General features: G+C 45.4%; 1 protein-coding gene across 1 annotated transcript in view; it reads right to left on the bottom strand.

Moving 5' to 3' along the window:
• Positions 1-3,439: 3,439 nt before the first annotated feature.
• The window catches only part of LOC144174711 (transmembrane 9 superfamily member 1-like), a 110,432-nt gene continuing 93,297 nt past the window's right edge, over positions 3,440-20,574 (bottom strand). Inside the window, exons 12-14 of the mRNA XM_077703534.1 lie at positions 16,413-16,575; positions 5,561-5,752; positions 3,440-5,424 (exon numbers count right to left, since the gene is read on the bottom strand). Coding sequence (XP_077559660.1) covers positions 5,223-5,424; positions 5,561-5,752; positions 16,413-16,575 — 557 coding nt within the window. The 3' untranslated portion in view covers positions 3,440-5,222. The remainder of the gene's footprint in view (positions 5,425-5,560; positions 5,753-16,412; positions 16,576-20,574) is intronic.

The following is a 20,574-nucleotide window of genomic DNA, read 5'->3' as shown; positions in this document are numbered from 1 at the left end:
TCACATGACACCTGCGCGGCGCCCCCTAGCAAGCCTGCCGACGTCGGCCTGGCGTTGAGAGTATGCGCGCGCGCTGCAGTTCGGTTTCGTTTTTGGCGGCGCGAACTTTGAACGTGTACTCGGTTCGTTCCAAGCCTCGGCATAGACTTGAGCAACTAGTGATGGTGCAATTTAACAACTACGATGCATTACGATTTTTAGAAATAAATATTTATTAGATTACTTGTCGCACGCAAAAGTAGTCCTAGAGTTCAGAAAACAAATAGATGCAACCCTAGCTCAAAACAAATTTCCCGTTACGTGAACACAACTGATCCTTATACAGGTTGTCCCATTTGTAAGAGGCACCTTTGTGTCGGCTAATCAGTTTCCTGCACTTTGTGCTTTACAATATACAGTGGTGAAACAGGGTCCGTGGGTTTGGGAGCAGTCCTGGGAACAGGCAAAAGTGCCTTTTGTAGCAGGATTGGAGCAGCAAGAAAGGCATTTTCGGAGCAGGTTTGGAGCAGACGTAACACCATTTCACAGCATTATGGTGCCTCCATATTCTCCCTAAATGCCGCTGTGCAAGTCCCGTGCCAAGCACATTTTTTATCTGCCAACTATTTCAGGCGTTCTACCATGCACTACAACCTTTTCTGAACTAGGAACGCAGTTCTTGAACTATATCTAGAGGCTTCTAAAATGCGCAGTTATCTACCTTCGGCCCCAGCAAGTGCGTCGCGTTATCACTGGTCGACGGTCAAAACTCACGCGCAGAGTCCAAAGAGATCAGATAACAGGCCTTGCTTCGCGTTCAGTAAACGGCAGTGTTTACGCGAACCCACCGCAGCCTTCCGTAAAACAAGGTGTTTGATTGCATTTTTTCTATCGAACAGCGGTTTCAGTGCGTGCGAAGCTGAACATAGCTTTGTCGTTGCCCGTCACAGGGTTGCGAGAGTCGGCAAACTTACGCCGCAGACTGCGTAACTATAAAGCGTGTCAGAAGGCACAATTAATGTTGGACGATCCTCCACTAAGCAAAGCTAACCCCAAGGTTGAATTGAATTGAATTGAAGGTTATTTGTTCTTTTCCCAATAAAGAAAAACGGAGGGAGGGTAAAGGCAACGAGCCTTCCCTCCGGTTCACAGGGAGTTCATTTCAAGTTTCAAATTCATTTATGTTTCAAGTTCACAGGCGAAAATAAGTAATTACTTCAAAACAAAAGTGCACTGAATTAACAGGCGAGGGCAAAGTGTCTCAAACCCTGTTAGTTCAGTACATGCAGCAACGGAAAGTTGTGGACAGCAAAGCTAGGATCATCAACCTTTCATGTAGATATCATTCCGTTCGCAATGAGACACAAACATTTTACTTATGGTCATTTTCCATCGATTGTAGTGCAGTGGCAGACACCAGCAAACACAACCGTTGCAAATGCAACACACAGAAATTCAAACAGATGTCGCGTAGTGCCTGCAGCCTTACGGCTAACGCAAAGTCAAGTTCTATAGCCGCTCAGAGCTTAGTTTGATGAAACCAAAACCATAAATGCCTTTATGAAACCTACGACACGATGTTGCAGCCAAGTTTTCGGGCGCTGGGCTTCATGGCGGTCGTATCTAGCGGTTCCATTCATGCACTGCGGCGTAGGACAGCGCTGATAAACGAGTTTGGCGCAACACGGGCAGTTCGGCGCAGGATGGCGCAGGTAAACACGTTTGGCGCTCAATGGCGCAAATGGCGCAGCTGTTCCACCCCTGAATATGCCATTTATATAATTATGGAGGACAGTTTCACAGTAAGGCTGAGTGAAGTAACGCGTCTAACATTTTGCAGTTCATACTTATCACTCAAGTTTCAAATTCGACATTTCACTGCCACCAGCTCCCACTTGGTGTGCTCTTTTGAATGTAGCCACCTTTGTTCACATCAGTGGATTGACAGTTGAAAAAAGAAGCTTACTTCATTTGTCTGCTACGCAATGTAAAGACGTAGATTCCGCGCAAATATGGCTATAACAGAAATTATAGCTGAGTAGCACATGCACTTCCTTTAACCGCCCATAAAGAAATGAGACTAAACTGCTTGAACAAGACACACTTTATTAAGACTTCTAACACAATAAATAAACATAAATCAGTAAAACCACAATGCCTAGCATCAGGGGGGGAGCATCGTGGGGCGAAGAGAGCTTCACTGAAACCTTTTTAGCTTAAAAACTACCACAGCAACGTGCAGTTGCAATCAAAAGTAAATGGAGCAGGGGGTTGGGGAGAAATTTTCTCCGCTACACAACAGCTGGCAAATGTGACAGGTGTGAAGGCAGTTATAGTTTCGAAAAGGACTTGTACAGACGCTCACTTCTCGGCACGTGATGGAGAGATTCATGATCCAGCACTCCATCTACTTTTGACAGCATACATGCCCACCAACAACAACAAAACATATGCGCTTGCCCACTCGATCCATGCCCACTCGATCCAGGACAAGCCCACTCGATCCATGCCCACATGCATGGTTAAAAGTTAGTATTTCCGTAATGTACATCTGAAGTGACTAGTTTATAAGTTCACTGAACTGGAAAATTAAAAAGTAATAGCAAAAAAGTGTGTCAAAGATAAAACAAGCGAGCTCACAAAATGCAACACAGAATTATAAAAGCATGTTGAAATACGAAAATGCTCAGCGGGGCTGCATACCACTGCAATCTACAAAGAAAATTTGCAAAACCTAGACAAAACACCTACAGCAAACATTTACTTCTTTTTTAACAGATCGCTATTTAAAGTGGCGAACTGTCCAACAAGACTACTGCAGCACGTTCACTGCAATCAACAAAGCAATTTGTATGCACGTCATGTCTCATTCAGTGTTATATGACATGCTTACAAACACTCCCGTTTTCGGAAGCAAGTGGCCTGAAAAACTCCGGAAATGACTGCAGAAATATGGACTTTAACAACTTAAGCTTGATTAGGCAATACATTTTAAGACATTGCAGGAATGCTACAAGAGCTCTAATTAATGGCATGGCATAATTTTATTGCCCATTGTTTGGAGACATGAAAAGAAAAAAAAGCTGCGTCAGAGGCCTAAATACAAGCTATGCTATGGTTGAAATATGTTGCCGACTCAAAAAAATACAGAGCGACAAGTCACTTGTATAGCATGGGACACTAAACCTTGCCATTACGAGTGGAATAAAATTTCCATGGTCGAAATCAGCTGATTTGGGTGTTGCTGATGCTGAAACTGTGTCACTACGTAAAGCTAAGTGGCAAAACTTGTTAGGGGTCACAAGACGCAGCGATTTCACAGCACTAGGGGTGGTACGCATAAACAGAAAGGAACCTACTTTGAATTTCCAAAATAAAGCCTACATAAACATGCATGAGAGAAAATTATATGATGCTGAACCTTAAGAGTTGATGAAGAGCAATGAAAATAAAAATATCCGTCTTTTTCTGTGCTCTTTATTGGAGATCCCATCTTGCCCTATGACACTGAAATTATCATTTAGGCATTCTAGATGGACTTTACAGGAAAGACTCTGGTTTACAAATGAGACACAGGTCTAAAAGAAGGCAGCCTTCAGTAGACAAAAGGCAAGTTCAGTGTGTTCAGGCAGGAAAAATTTGTAAGTATCAATAAAATTTGAAAAAAAAAAAAAAAGCTTCAAAAACCACACAGCATTCAAGTTTGTTCTGTTCACATGGCACATTAGCAAAACTATTTAGTCGTAACTTTGCTATCTTGGGTTTCCTTCCATGCACAGGTTTTATTTTTTATTTTTACACCACAGCACCAGAATATTGCAAAAAATATACTACGAAACGCCTTTGTGAAAGGTGATGTTCAAAGATAAGATATCTTATAAAGGTATTCTAGTCATCTGTCAATTCTAATCCCATATAACCTAGCACAGCTCACTCATAAGAGTATAAATGCACTTTGTTTTTAAGCCTCTCTTGATTCACACATTGCATTCCACAACACTAGAGCAGTTGGCAATATGACAAGAGTGAAATTTTGAGATCTTTCTTGATAGGACAGCATGGGCAGACTCAACGCAAATGTCTTCCCAATGCAAACTGCATGGAGCAAAAAGAAAGAATGCTCACAAGCAAATTCATCTGGCCAAAATAAGGTAAAGTAAAAAAAAAACGCAAAAACAAGAAAACCAGTCAAACTGCACACAATCTTTCCTATTCCGGTATTTCATCTTTGACCCAAGACATTAACTGTATAGCACTTGTGGTACAAGGCGAAGCATCTCTTAGCACGAGAGCTGATCAAAACCTTTGTAGCTGCACCTGGTTTAAGTAGTCTCGAAGCACGACTATGAATTAAAATAGACCGTCTGCATTCAGTTTTACAAGGCATGTTTACAATGAACTTGCAAGCCAGCAAGCTAGGCTGTTATATATCGGTCTCTCTGGTGGCTTTGAGTTTTATCGTTGCTTCAAGGAGGTAAACACATGAGAAAGACAGTGGTGGGGACAGAGGACAGAACTTTTAATGCATAACAAGAAAACTTGAAAGAGCGATTGCACTAAAACAGAGTGTTTAACACACTTCATGGCTGGAATGGCTCCTTGTACAAAACATTCTCAATATTCATGACTATAGCTTTTGCTCGTTCATCTTTGTTAGCATACCAGAAGGATGTCTTAATTGACTTAGATTCATGCACTCCACAAACATTACAACGGGGGCCCAACAGAGCATGCACACACCAATAATGTCACCACGAAAGGAACACACTTGCATAACAAAACACCAGTATAACAAAACACCACAGCTCCAAATGCAAGCTGCAGAAGTTGAACCACGCAGGGCACAAACACACCCCATACAAAACAAACACCAAATACCAAAAACGCATCCCTCTAAGCGAGAACAACTTAGTCCAAAAGAGACACATCCTCATCCTTTTCTACATCCACTCCGCACATCTTCAAGCTGTCAACAGAATGCTGATGCCTGCAAAAAATATCTCTGCCCTCCTAACAACACCCTCATTTAAAAAAAAAAAAAAGAAGAAATGAGACACAAGCAGGCCCAACAAGACAACAAATATCCTCTTCAATACACCCCCTCTTCTGGGGACAGACAAGGAACAAAAACAAAGAAGAAAAAGCCAGCATTGGGGGAGCACCGTGCACTCGGGGTGGTTGCACAAGAGGCAGCCATCGGCAGCGGCGGCAGCAGCAGCAGCAGCGAGGAGGGGTGCCCTCACTCAGTCCGTCTTGATGGTGCTGTAGAGGTAGCGGACGAACCTGTAGGCCGCAAAGAAGCTCACAGTGCCCAGGGTGAGGAAGAAGACGTAGGCCGTGAGGATGCTGTAGCCGAAGAACTCGACCGCCTGCAGCGTGCCCCCCATGTTGGAGCGGAAGAAGTAGAAGAAGGCCGCATACAGGAACACAAACGCCCCCGTCGACCTGCACAGGATGATGACGGGGAGTGGGTTCAGCTTTCACGGACTAGTCCACAGTTTGGCAGCAAAAATGCCTGGCCCTGCGATGTTTCGAAAAGGAGACCAGCGAGCAGGCTGGGAGGAAGAGAAAGCAGACCCACCCTCCCGTGCAGATGGCCTTCCACCACCAGTGGTAGTCCTCGGAGGAGAGCAGGAAGTAGGTGAGCACCACGGCGATGCTGGCCGTCACGCTGAGCAGGATCAGGGTCACCACCAGCAGGATGCCGTACAGCGTGTACTGCTCCCGACCCCACACCGTCGAGAAGATGTAGTACAGCTCCACCGAGATGGCACTGCGCAAGCGTCGGCGCAAACTCATCTTCTCCGCTCTCGGCATTCTCTGCTTCCTATGTCCATGTCATTCTCATACGCACTTCCAAGAGCTTAGATCGTGTGCCCCATCACCGATTGCTGCTCAAAATTTGTAAGCTCCAGTTAGACCGAAACACTACTCGTTGGATTAAGGCATTCCTAAGCAATCGCACTTAGGCAGTAAAAATGAATAGTTTTTAACCAAAAGTGCGCACGTCAAATCTGGGGTACCACAGGGCTCAGTATTATGCTCTTAATTGTTCCTATATATATTAATCATGTAGCTAATAATATTACCTCACACATACATCTTTTTGCTGAGAATTGTGTGGTTTACAGAAGAATTAGTTAATCCCGGTTATGTACCGTATAATGCGGAATATAGGTCGAGATTTTTTACAGAAAAATTTGCCGAAAAGTCAACCCTCGACCTATATTGCAGTCATTTGGCTGTTGTCATCTGGCGACCGGGCAGCCCATCGAGCCCATCCCAACCCCAAATGCACCATCGCCACCACCATCAATCGGACGCGTCGCCATCTTTGTTTTGTCGCTTCTCTCGCTGTCGGCGAATGTGTGCGTGCTACTTTCTTCTTGCTCAAAATGAGTTTAGACACTTGGTGCCAGTTCACAGCAGCATTTAAAAGAAAAGTTGGGGGTTTTCCAAGGCCAATGACGTGTCTGCCTTACACCAGTTCGGTGTCACCAAAAGAAGTGTTGCTAAGCGGCGTTAGCTGAAGGGGCAGCTCTCGGTATGCAACACTCGGAAGATCTCGCTTCATGGGCGCTGCTCTGTGCACCTTTGCTGCTGTACAAAGGGGCAAATTTTGTCCGCTAGCGTCGTGCGATGTCTCTACGAATGGATACCCCAAGATGTTTGCTGACTGCCTGCACAGGCTGGCTGTCGCTACGGTCTGCACACGAGTGTCCCATGCTTTGCGCTCGCTTCACGATGACATGGTCTTGCGAGTGTTTAATAAGTGCTGCATAAGCAATTCCCTGGACTTCACCGAGGACGACCTGCTGTGTGGGCGACAACGAGCCAGAAGCAGTCGCCCGACGATACCTTAGACAGTTGAGTAATCTGAGACGAAACAAGTTATCCATGAAACCAAGTAATGGATGGAACCCGTATGGTCGGGGAAACGCATGATACAAATTAAAAATAGACATCGACCAGCAGTGTTTATCAAAAAAAAAAAAAACTTTTTTTTTTCCTAATTTTTTTTTTGCTTTTTTCGGCTACAAGGTAAGGGGGTCGACCTATATTCCACCTCGACCTATATTCCGCATTATACGGTAGTTATTTCACGATTCGAACTAACAAAGTTAACCGGTTTCATACATGGCAGATGCAACTTAATAAGAAAGAGACAAGATATGTAAAATTTCCTACGAGTAGGTATCTATCTTCTAATCGTTACATAATGAACCAGGTGCTAGTTCAACACGTCTTTTTGTTCAAATATTTAGGAGTTACTCTTAATGCTAATCTAACATGGAACTGCCACGTCAAACTTATAACTAGGAAGCACCGAAAACACTTGGCCTTGTAAAGAACTGCTTACAACAGGCTGACTCTGTTACCAGATTTCATGCTATGTTTCATTAATTAGACAATCATTAGAGCACGTGTCTATAATATGGCACCCAAATCACCGTCATCCATTAGAGTCCATCCAAAATAAAGCTGTAAGGTTCATTTTATCATCATATTCTCGGCATCAAAGTATATCATCACTGAAAAAATCCCTTGAACTCCTGGCCCTCACCATGAGCAGAAAGTTTTCCAGGCTAACATACTTCCACTCTTTGTTCCACAGCGTCTGCCCGCTCACAAGCATTCACGTTTGCCCCTCCCCTCATGTCTCATCTTGCCTTGATCATATGCATAACCTGATATTCGCCAGAACAAACACTTATCAAAATTTGCCGCTTCTGTTCAGTATCACTGAATGGAATTCGTAACCGCCCTCTGCAGCAAACTTAAAGGGACACTGAAGTGATATGTAAACATTGCGGGATTACTTGCGCAAATTGTAGTCCGGAGTCCCCAGACCATGTTTCGACCAACCTGGGCGCGTTTACGCGATTTTATTTAGTAGAAAAATTAATTCGAAAATGCTGTCCTCCTCTCTTTACGCTCGCCCATTTTCTGCGGCGTTTTCGTGTGACGTCGAGAGGAGCCGAGCTCGCAATTGGCTGCTCTACTGCACGGCTCCCCACCCTTCAGGCATAGTTAGTCGGCCCAGCGTTTCGTCCGCCGGCCGCCGACGGGTTGTCGCAATTCGTTCGCTCAGTTGAAACGAAGCCAGGACACGTTTGTGAATGGTAGAATCTGCCTTTCTTTACTTGGTTAGTTTGTACACTGTATCTAGCTCCAAGTCAAGGTCGCTTCACACAAGCGCTGCACAAGCGCACATGCGACGCTTCGCTGACTGGTACGCCAGTAGGAAAATATAATGCCTCTTGAAGGCGGGAGAAGAGTCAGCGAAGTCAATATAGGTACTAAGGTAATAAAATCAGCTGATATTTTTACCGTACAGCGTAAAACTAGGGTGCGGGAAGCACTTTTTTGCGGTGGGCGAACAAGCACAGCGGTCGGCAGCACGACTACGCATCTGCGAACGCTTTTCCGTCTACGAAATGCAATTGCTAGACGTGACCTATTGTGGAAACTCTGGCGACGCTTACTGCACGAGCGCAATACAACAAATAGTCAGCTAAGCTACTTGAAATGCCAAAACTAAATGAAAGTGTAAACTGGTTATACAATATATACCCTATATTACCAAGGCCACCCGAGCCGCTCCGTGGCCGAGTTGTTTAAGGCGCTAGATATGCCACCGCAAGTATTTAGCAAGTCAGGAGTTCGAATCCCCGCGGGTACTTGCTTTTTTTTTTGTGTAAGTTAACTTTTTCGTTTTGCGCCAATTTTTTCTATATTGAGTTCACCTTTTTTTGGGCCGCAACGTTCATGGCTCCACGAACTAGTTCACAAAACGCGCGCAGGCTGGCACTGGCGCGCTAGCGAGTTCTCGTTGGCGTGCTGTTGCCATAAGCACCGACTGCTTGCAGGCAGTGGGCACAGGCCAGAATGAACAGACCCTTGGCCTGGTGCGAACACGCTTTTTACGATACAGGCATGAGGGAGGCAAGCTCCAAATATGGGGGAAAAGCGCATGACATTTGGGCGTCTGCGGGTATGCGGAGGGCGTTCATGCACTGCGTAGGTTTCGGCTAGTGAATGCTACGATTCCAAGCAGTCCTAGGAGGCTTATCTTTATGCATTTTTACAGCTGACAACATGGCAGAAGCGCGGTACGATGATTGCTGAGTTATTGAGAATGCCCATCCAACAACGCCACCGGTTGTGTTTTACAGAACCGAAACCGAAACCGAAACTTGTTTGGTTGTTCACCTTGGGCATCGTCCAATCACGGTGCCCGCTCCTCCTAACGTCACAGGTTTAGTTGGTGCGGCCGCCGCAAACCGCGCATGGTAGTTTTTCTTCTTTCGCACCTTGTAAAATAATTACTGATTTGTCAATCGTAAAAACGATGAAAAGTGTGCAATTTGAGCCAGTCTACACAGTGCAAGCAAAAACGGGTGCTTGACAAATTCACTTCAGTGTCCCTTTAACAGAGACGGCAGTCTTCACACACTGCCCTTTTAGCTTTCTTTCTAAATGAATGCTTGCGATGTTTATTGAGGTATTGCAGTTTCTTATTTGAGCGTTTTTGCTGTTCCCATGCTTTTTGCACCTCTACATTTATCCTTTTTTTTACAGTTGTTGCTTCTACTGGCCATGTAACTTAGTTATTGTTGATAACAGGAAGTAGGACATTCAACATTTTTAAAGGTACCCTTTTCCGCATGCAAACAGAAAAAAATTTCGTACGGAGACTTCGTTATGAAATTTCTAATAAAAACCTTTCCAAGTCTATTGAAGTCTTTGTACAATAATAAGTGTCAAAGTTGGCAAAAGTGCCATTTTGTAGTCCTTTCAGACAGAAATTTTGCCTTGTGAGAATCCCCGTAAAAATAGGGGAGGCCATTGCTACGGTAGAAATTATGTTCTACTTTCACTTGTGGGGGCCAAGCCCCTCATATCGGGGCGAGGAGGCGCTAGCGACGTCCTCCTCCTTGGTGGGGCGAGGGCGATCCTCGCGCGCTTCCCTCCTCTCCCTACGAGGCGACGGGGGATGCGCGCAGGAGACTCCCCGGAGAGACCGCCCTTGGGACGCGCAGCGGTCGCACGGTACGTAAATGCCTTTCGGCCACTTCTGGTCGTTTCTTGCATTGGCCGTTGTTTCCCACTTCCGTGGGTCACGGCACCCACCGCGTCGATTAGCGCATGCCTCGATTTGCGTCAGTGCGTTTATCTAGGATGCCCGGCGAGTCTCCGCGGGCATATTCCACTCATTGGTGGGTTGCCCCCGCGTCCGCAATGTGACGGCTTACGCCGTCTGGGGTCAGCGGACGAGCGCCGATGCCGCCCGGTCGAGTCCAGCGGCTTGAAATGTGTAGCGGCCACAGAGAGCCCCCTTCCCTTATGTCAGCGAGCGTTGCGGCCGGCCAATGCCGCCGGACGCTAACTGCTGCCCGACTACGGGCTGGGCACACGCTGACGGCTGTATGCCCCAAGGGCTAGGTGTGTAGTACAGTGTAGTGTTTGTATCGTGGTTGTCCGTGTAATAAACCCCTGTACTATGAAATGTATCGCTTCCATGTGAAGTGACTGACAACGTACACTAGCGGCGAGAGTCGTGGCTCGCTCTCGAACCCGTTGTGGGCAGAGTCTCTCGGCAGGGCAGTTCGGTGCTGTGCGAGAGCAGTGAGAATAGCGACGGCGCGTTATGCTATTATTGTTATTCTATTCCTTAATGGAAAGGATTAAGAATAGGATAGGATAATGCCCACACACTGCAGAAAAAAAATCGACAGTAAAGTTTGTTCGAAGCGAGAACAAAATTTTCGAAGATCAGCACTTGTGCATTGGGGTTCTACATTGCCTCCTAAGGTTGGTTACCTGCCAACTGTCCCCACACGGGTGTTGACTATGGGCATGCAGCAGGCTGTCCAGCTGTGAGAAAAGCGCATGCAGCAGGCAGTCCGGCTGAGAGAAAAGCCCTCACATTATGAAGCCGACATCTATGCGATTGTGCCATTACGCAATTTGGATTTGAAGAGGGGTGCATGGACGTGCAAATTTAGACAGAAAAGTCATGCACCTCTCCGTCTAACGAAGAAGATGGTTGAACACGAAGCTTTCCTCATGCAAAATAAAATGGCAAAGCGTCACAGTCAAAGCCGCTGCGATGAACAGTCCAAACTGTGTGCGAGTCAAAGTCAAAGCTCACCGAGTCAAAATCCAAACCATCTGCAAGTCCAAACTCAGACGAGAACCAAGGAATCCCTCACAAGGCAGCTTCGCATACAACAGATGTCATTGTTAGATGGTGGGGTGCATGATTCTCTTTCCACCTAAGTATGAAAACTTTGTTACAGCTTGGCAGAAAACGTTTCTACCTTGGTTTTTTGTATTTCTTATATTTGCTAAATTTATTGCACGCTGAAAGGCCAGCGACTAACGGGCAGTTATGCAGAAGAAATTTTTAGAACGGGCACAGCTTCCCCTTCCACTGTGATGATCTCGAGAAAAACTGCAAGGTTTAAGCTTTCCCTGGGAAAGCAGGCGCCTTGATTACTCAGTAAGCCCTTCTCACGATTTGCTGCTGGCTGATGATTACATCCATAGTAGGCTTTCTTAGCAAAAAGACTCTTCAAGGTGCGTGACATGAAAGTTTTTCTTTAGCAATTCTTGCAACTATGGACAACCCCTCTCCTCTCTGAATATCCTCTAATTAGCGTGCTCTTCTTTTTTTCCCAAACGACTAGCCTCACACTCCTGTAGTGCATTTCAGGTGTCTCCTGGTAGCTCTCAACACATTACTGTTGTTTTCCTATTTATCATTTTTGAAAACGTCGCGGCTTCTACTTATCCTGTTCTATGGCTCCATGCAACTGGATCCATCATTAAATGCTTTAATTCGTACCCCAGTGGGTGCTGTGCACGTCTACCAAGCACTATATCTACCAACTTAAAGTTCTCAAAAAAAAAAAAAAAAAAAAGACCTTGCTACTCTATTATATAGGACCCATAAAACAACAACCAACTAGATGTTGGTCAACTGCTTTGCTGCCTGGCCTTGGCTTCCCACAATCAAGTAAATTTTTTTTTTCTCTGGACTAAAGGAGGCCACCAATCTGCTATAAATTTAATAGAAAATACAGTAAAAGTTTACTTCTCCTCCCCTTCCCCTCTTTATATTTTTACATACCCATACGTCCCTTCACATTTTTTGGCATTCTTGTGACCATGCTTTTTGCAACGTTTCCCTCTTCTTTTTACAATGTCAATGCCTCCTGACGTCAATGTATTTGGGCATTTCTAGCCAAACTGTCACTTTTTGTTTGCCAATTTCTTTGGCTATACCACTACTTTGGTCCCATCATACCACCACCAATTTCCTAAACACTCTTTCACTATTTCCCCGACGGTTATGCTCTGCTATTGCCTTCCATTTTTCAACAGCTTTTGCACCTCTCACCCACCACTTGTGAGTAGCATTCTATTCTCAACACTTACACAGGACTAGTATTTGAACCATGGGACACCTTCCCCCTCCCTTCAACTCCATTTTGTCTTGGATTTGGCCAGCGTGCATGGCTGGCTTACCTAGGCCTTAAATTCCGCAGTATGTGTACTATCATGGAGTAGGTGCTCACTTTAAACGAATCTTGTGATGAACCGAAAGTAGCTGCCCCCAGCTTCAGCCTAAAGTTTGTTCTTATAATGTCATTCATCACTTGCAAGCTATACAGCTCAAATGATCCTTCCAATTATTGCAGTGGATTACACAAACTACAGGACCATGTAACATATGTTAATAGGTGGCACAAATTTTTGCCCCTACAACAGACGAAGTAAAGGGCAGCAGCGAGGCAATTTGCGACACATAGAAAAGCCAAGGCTGTTTTAGGCACATAAAGTACTCCTGCAATGCTACATGCAAGACTTTTGCTGAGCAGACACCACAGAGCAGAACTTCTTTTACAACTACTTGGTTCTGCCTCCATGTGGTAGCTGCTGTTACACTGCTGCTGTTGCTCTATTGCCAAATGTTGAAGTTGCTCGACTAAAGGCTTTTGACACAGAGCCGTCTTCTAAATTCGGTGGCTCGTAAGCACTCGCGAAGTCGAGGCTTGAGGCGTGCACACCATGCGCTTACGTTAGAAAAGAAAGAACATCATTCTTGGCTCCGAAGGCGGCTCTTTGATGCATTTTCATGCATTTTTTAGGGCACAAGGACTAATTGTTGCCAAATAAGCTTTGTGAATGTTGTGCCTAAGCCTCTTGTAGTTTTCTTGCTTTCACAAAAACTATCAGCTACATTCACCTCCCAGTGCTTAGAAATCCGTGAAATGCTTGAGTGTGTATGCACATAAATTTGCACTTTTGCACCTCTCTCAGTAAATGGAACTCCTGTTAAATGGAACTAACTTTTTCGGTCCCTTGAAGTTCCGTTTATCGAGAGCCTACTGTAATACCGAGCTGGTTTCAGACGCACGTCCAACTCCCCCTCGGGCCTCTTAGCAATAATTAAGTGCAGACACATTGCCGCTAGTCTCGATTCGTTAACTAGCCTTCAGCACTTTGACAGCATAGGCTACCGAATGTTCGCCAATGGGTGCTGCAGCAGCCCCTCTCCGTGAGTATGCAGGAGCTGCTGCTGCTTTGGGCAGGTGCTTTTTTCACGAGGCGCGTGCTGCATTTCTTCTGCAAAGGTGAGGCCCAGATAAAATTTTGTAATGAAACCATATGTGTTGGCACGTGTCTAGCAAGTTCAGTTTACTTGTAAAGTAGCTACTGAGTTCATTTTTGCTGGCGTTTGTCTTGTTGTCTGCTAGAGAAGCATCATCTGCTACGTGCTGCTCAAAAGGTTGAGTTCACCGCGTTTCACGAGTTAAAGTGTGCTGTCGGGCGGTCGTCAGCTGCCGTCGTCAGCTGCCGTTGTCAGCTGCCAGGCGACAGTTGTTAAATTTGTCACAGTGCATTTTTCTCTTGTTTGCTACTTCCGTCATGTGTTCGCACTTTGAACACCCAGATTTTATGGACTGCAGAAACATTGAGGCTTGCCAGAAATGTGATAAACGTGACTGATTCCCACTAACGTATTATTTCTGACCTTTGAAATAATCAGCTGCCTCACATGAAAGGTGCATTAAAAAGGCACATGCTATTAAAGGGGTGCACTGACAACGCCACATTTCCATTTTGCTTGTCTTTGAAGTAATTTGTTCCCAACGTTCGTTACAGAGATTGACACGCTTGGAGCACAACTATGGGTTTGGGTGACAGTGCGGCGGGAACAACCGAACAGCTTGTCAGTAGTTGGGACTCCGCCAATGTTACATGCCTGTTTTCTGCTATTTCTCTGTTTGTTTTTTATGACCGTGTAAACACTGCTGCAACAAAACATGGTTGCCTTGTTGTGCAAAAAGCGAGCCTGCTGCGAGTGGAGGTGGCTTCATATGGATTTCAGCAGGTGCAAAAACAGTGAAGAAACTAAATAAAAGGAAGGCCTCCGTTTTTTTTTTTCCGGCCCCTTTCTTTTTGTTTCTTTTTTTTTTTTTCCTCGCTCTCTACTCCTCGCTGAATGGCTAGTTCTGACAACCATATGTGTAACTCTATCTGCGCACACCAGCACTTGCTGAGGGCCTTCCGTCTCCCCATACTGCCTGTGGCATCCATCCCCACACTCACAAATGCGAACAAAGCCTCTGCTGGCTGCATGAGCCACTCAACCCAAAAAGTGCAAAGCACAAAGCACTCCAGGAACCTCTCTCCCTCTCAAAAAAGCCAAGGCCCCGTTTTTCGAGAAAATCAGCACTGCCTTATCTCAGCAAACTTGAGCTTTGCCATCTATGGCTGGTGAATGCAGCTGCTTTTTTCCAAAATGCTTCCTAAGTGATGAAGTAATGCCATCGCATCTCACATCTTATGTCCTCTGCAACCTTTCTTTTTTTTTTTGTTTTTTTTTTTGCATGCACGTGCCCGGGGAAGAAAATTATTCCAGCAAGGTTGGCACCTCTTGGTCAAAACTGGCCAAGCCAAGAATCAAGCGAGTGCTGGCCAAGAATCAAGCGAGTGCTGCAACTCATGTTATTCTCAACAAAGTAATGCGCCAAAAACTTCTAGCCAGCTACTTCAAAGTTGTGCACTGTGCATATTATCCTGCACTTACAATATTCAGCATCTCTAGTAAAAATAGTAACAAAAATAAAGGTAAGGTGCCCATGGCCGCACAGTATGTGGAATCTGCCACAGCAGATGAACATCCCATGCAGCCCATTGACATAAATGTCCCTTTCTTGCAGAGCCCTCTCCAGAACAATACCACATGCTGCATGTAATGTCAGCATTAAATCCATTGCAGGTACACAGACACCCTCAATGCATGACGCAACCAAGGCTATGAAGAACAACAAAACATACGCCAACGGCACCTGCCGGGAGGCTGCGAATAGTCCTGTCAGACAGCATTACAGTCCTACTGGTGTTGCCGAAAGTTGCTTATTCAGTGTTGCTGTGCTGTGGTTCTTTTAGCTGGTCACCACCTGCGACAACGATAGCTGTTCACCAATTTTTCCAAGCTTGTTTTAGAAACATTCCATTTCCTAGGTGGGCTAACAATTCGATCGAAAATAGCTTGCCTTTTGCCTCCAGTGTTCTCTTAGTGACCCCCCCCCCACACACACACAAATTCATACCTGCCAGATTTGCCGGGATGGCATTAGGGAGATCTTACCGGGAGGGGGGGGGGGGGGGGGGGGGGGGGCGGCGCAACAACAGAATGGGAAACTTTACACACATTTTTTTATTTACTTACAAGATAGCAAGAAATGAACTGTTTCTTCGCCCAAACTACCAACAAGGTACACCACTTAAATGTTCGGCATTGCTAACGCCGCCCTTTTCAGAAAGTCCTGGAAATAGTACATACTGCAAGCGCAATACAAAACAGCAGGAACTGAACTGTTTTGTTGTTTCGTCTAAACTAACAACAAGCTACACCACTGGAGACTTGCTAAACCTTCAGAATGGTCGTGCTCGTGCGTAAATGAAAGTTGCGGCGGCGAACTAACAATGGGACGAACAGGTTTACCGTCTGCGCATGGCCGACTACGCTTTTTAAGCACTTCACTGATAACGATGCCAAATGGTGTCGGGTTGGATTGTCAGGTATACCTCCGGCACATTGTGGCCATACTGGGAAAAGGATTAAGCCGAAGACGGGTGCATTTTCGGGAGATTTTTGTTTCGGTCGTACAATCGTACAAAACCATGAAAAATTCGGGAAACCTGGCAGGTATGCAAATTCAAAGGTACACGAATTCCTCAATTGTGAATTCCTTTCAAAGTGACGTCAATGGATATTCCCACTACTTGGAATGCCGTTACAAGCCCCACACTACTCCTGTGGTGTAAATGACTGCTCAGAATTCATAGAAAAACCCACAAGCCTCGTTCCAGCTTGTGCGACCGCTTGAGAGAAAAAATGGTGGCCCACCCACCTGAAGGGCAGGAATCCCCCGACGAAGCAGTGGACGGGCAGGGAGTGGTACCAGGGGATGGGCGGCACCCCCCGTGCAATCAGCTTGGCCCTGCAGGGGGCCTCAAAGGGGCCCGCCCAGTTCTTGCCCAGGATGCCCCCCATCAGGGTCAGCGGGTAGCCGCCTGTGGGGCCGAGCCAAGACTAGTCAGAGGGCCGCTCAAGAGCACACACGGCTGCACGTTACTGAACTGTGAAGGCCAGGCATGGCAAGTGAACATGGTTTGACGTGATTGAACAGAACACTGCTTTCACTTTGACTCTCTCTAGGGACCCTGTGTTTTCTTCAATGCCCTCACGTATAACAGATGCTCCCGCAGGTATGCAATTCAGGTCGCCTCAATGTTTGCACTGTTTGTTCAAGCAATTATGTTTAATACCCGTGCTACACGAGTGTTTGAAAAGACATCTGAGTTGACTGGCCTTTGAAATTTAAAATGCCTTCAAACTGGAGGAGTTCCGTATCTTCTTGAACCGCGCTGTTTTAAAACAGGACAAGGAAAGAGCACACAGGACAAGAAGAAGCGCGACACCGTATATTTCCGTATATTTGTACAACAATTCCCAAAGCCAGTGGAAAGTTTCTGCATTCACCTGCCATGTTTTGGTGTCGCCACTAATGCCCAGTTTCGTTTTCGTAATTTGACAAAAAATATAAATTTCAATATTAAAAAACATCTTTTGTGACTGTTAAAAACACCTTTGTGAGAGATTTAATTGATTATAAAATACACACATGCAAAAGACATGCACAAAATAGCAATATGCAGGAGTGGAACAGGGTGCATGGGCTTGGGAGCAGACCTGGGAGCAGGCGAAATTGCCTTTAGTAGCAGCCTAGGAGCTACCAGAAAGGCCGTTAGGCAGGAGGGTAGCATGAGCTGCTGTGCCAGCCCCTTGCCAATTAACTCTTTCGTTACCACGCCTATTCAAATCGATCACCAGTGATTGATGATTTATAATGCCTATTTCGACATATTGTAGTCGTTTCGTAAACCTAATTCGGCCAATGGTTAGTCTGGACTTCGCACCTTTAGAATCAGTTTAAATCTTCCCGTTCCGGCGACATTGAGATTTTTGACGGCGTTTTTTGTGAGCTTGGGTGCGTGTGTTTTTGAGGAAGGGGGCGTGGCTGCTGCACATGACAAATAAAGTATGCAGATTGTGGTTAGGCTGCATTACCAAAATATTTTTTTGTCAAAAGGCTCCTGGCAAGTCAAGTACCAAATAATGCTGTCAGCTTTGTAGTCCGACAGTGTGGTTAAAATTACTTGAAAATGACACCAGCTATTCACTAGTGATCTTTGGTTCAGGAAAAGGGCAGCTTTATTCTGCCAAAGCTAATTTCTGATGGTCCCCCACATGTGGCATTTTCAGCCAGTTTCCAGCAGTTTTGGTTTCATTTGTGTGTTGCGAAAATCTTATTTGGCGCTACTACACAGTTACCCAACTACAAGCTCATTTGCCATGGTGCCTCCGTTGCCCGCTACTGTTCCTCGAAACAAGCATGCTACTCGAGCTTCCACTTTATTTACGCCTTACTTCTGCGATAACAGCTTCTGCTAAAAGTCAAAAGATAACACCAAGTCGTCGGGTATCAGTTCAGACGAGGAGAACGCTTCCCATTGGCGTTGAACACCGCTAGCTGTTCACCAGCCAGTTTCGGTTTCACACGAGGCCTTTTCCGGAGGTCTAGTGTCACTGCTCAATAAAACTGTCTATTCTGACAAAGTCTCCAACAGCCTTGTATTTGTTTCTTTCTGAAATTGTTAAGTGGCGCTGCAATGTAGTAGGCTCGTAGTGCTGAACTCGCTTCATAGCACCACGGCAGCTTGGTGAAAGCTTGCTGGGCACGATTCTAGCGCATCGTACCTTATTCCTGCAAGCACGGCTACCATAGCGAGTCAGAACATGATAATAAACCACAAATGAAAGTTCTGGCTGATAAGTGATCCTCAGAACATCAACAAGCATCCACCAAAGAGTTTGGTTTTAAACTCCAAGCGGATTTTTTCGCATCACTTGCTTGCCTTCAATATTGTGCTGGTCATAATCATCGACAAGGTGTTTTTACATCACGTGGCGGCTAATTGGGGCCTTTAATAATGTCAACCCACCAGATTTCTTCTAGAGAACCATCCAAAATAGCAAAATTTGAAATAGTGGTTGGGCTTCACCACAAGGCACGGGCACCACGCGGGCTCACGTTTTTTTTATATCTGACAAACTGTACCGCACAACTCAATTTTTTTTTCTAGGATAGGTTTTTGAAATGCTTACCTACAAAATGTATATTCTAATTTTTTTCTACTACCGGTGGTTTATTATACACAACTTACTTTTTTTTATTTTCTTCCACGCCTGGACAAAAATTTTACATTCGATAATTTTCGCAATCATTACTTATGAAAACATTATTAAAACTGGTGTCGTTGGAAAGAGCGCGGAACCATCTGCATTTTATGTCACTGCAATGTGTGCCTAATCAATATGTATAGCACAGAAAAAATGTTTTGTTAGACCCCTCAAAATTGGTCAATTTCCTGCGGTAACGAAAGAGTAAGGGCATTCTATTTATCTACTACATCAGGCACTCTACCATGCATTAGAACATACTCCGAACCAGTGATGGAGTTCTTGTACTAAATCTTAAAATTTACAATATGCGGAGTTATCTACCTTTGGCCCCAGCGAGTGCGCTGCGTCATCACCGCTCAAGGATGATTCTCGCACACGGAGCCGAGAGGTATCAGATAACAGGCCTCACTTCGTGCTCAGTAGACGGTGGTGTGGAGCGAACTCACAGTGGCATTCCGTGAAATAGGGAGTGTGCTTGCATTTTCTTCGATCAAACATCGGTTTCGGTGTAAGCGAAGAACATAGCGTTGTCTTTGCCCATCACAGGGTTGCAAGAGTCGACCAACGTGCGCTGTAGACTACGCAAAGCAAGTGTGTTAGAAGGTATAACTAATACTGAACCATCCTCACATAACCAAAACTAACCGCAAAGTTCACAGGCAAAAATGAGTAATAACCTCACAACAAAGGCAAACCGAATTAACAAGCAAGGGCAAAGCGTCCAAGACACTTTGTTCAATGGATGCAGCTAAGCTCGTCATAAATGTTCGGCTAAATTGAAGTTTACTTCCAATAAACTGCAACCTTTCAAGCGAATATTATTCTGTTTTCTATATGTTTGCGATGTGGCACAAAAACATTATACTGACTTGTGGTCACTTTCCATTGATTGTGGCGTAACAGCTGGCATCGGCAAACAAAACCATGCAAATGCGACACAAATAAATCCAAAGCAAAGGCGGAGAAGGCACATAGTGCCTGCGGCCTTACAGTTAATAGCCAACTTCCATACCTGCTCATAGCTTTGATGAAACCGAAACCATAATCCATCAGATGTCGATATCTGCAGCATGGTGGCCGGTGAATTGAAATACGTAAACCGCAAACGACGTGCTAATACGTATGTTACTGTTTTCCATGGTAAACGGAAACACCAGTGACACCATAACCATAACCGCATTGAAATCGAAAACACAATGTTTCAGCAAAGTTTTCGGGCACGAGGCATTATGGCGGTCATATCTCGGGGCTCAACTAGGGCTTTGCGGCGCAGAAAGAATGTTGCGCGGTCCCTCCAAGGTCGGCAGAAAAGGCCTAGCGTCACCGCAGTTATTGAGCCATCGCTTTACAAAGCTGCGCTTACAACAATCACCAGTGCAATATTTCACTGCCCTATCACCCCCTCTCACGCATTTATAAACTGATTTTCAGTTAGAGTCCCGCTCTGGCGGATGGTGACAAGTTTTAGCTGCTGCAATGTATGCCGTATCGAGCATACACCGTACATTGGGCTCCTTGTCGACCGTGCAGGTAGATGTTTGCCGCGGTTGCGCATGTCGCGGCGTTTCTGCCTGCAGAGACGCTCCGTGTTTTTAAGCATAATTCATACCTTGTAAACGATGCGCTGTATCTACGAACACAGCTAAGCTCGTGTGACGGATGGCGACAATCGACATTCGTCCCTACTAAGATACGCCGTGCCGTTAGTGCCGGAGTGCTGCTTGCCGGAATTTCACCCGCATTTCCCCCAGAGCCGGGAATGCTGA

This window comes from Haemaphysalis longicornis, unplaced genomic scaffold, assembly GCF_048455015.1.
Source record: "Haemaphysalis longicornis isolate Haplotype H1 unplaced genomic scaffold, Haemaphysalis longicornis Haplotype H1 scaffold_3, whole genome shotgun sequence".
Lineage (NCBI taxonomy): Eukaryota > Metazoa > Arthropoda > Arachnida > Ixodida > Ixodidae > Haemaphysalis > Haemaphysalis longicornis.
The sequence above is the reverse complement of the archived record's forward strand: the minus strand, read 5'-3'. Positions and strand labels throughout refer to the sequence as shown.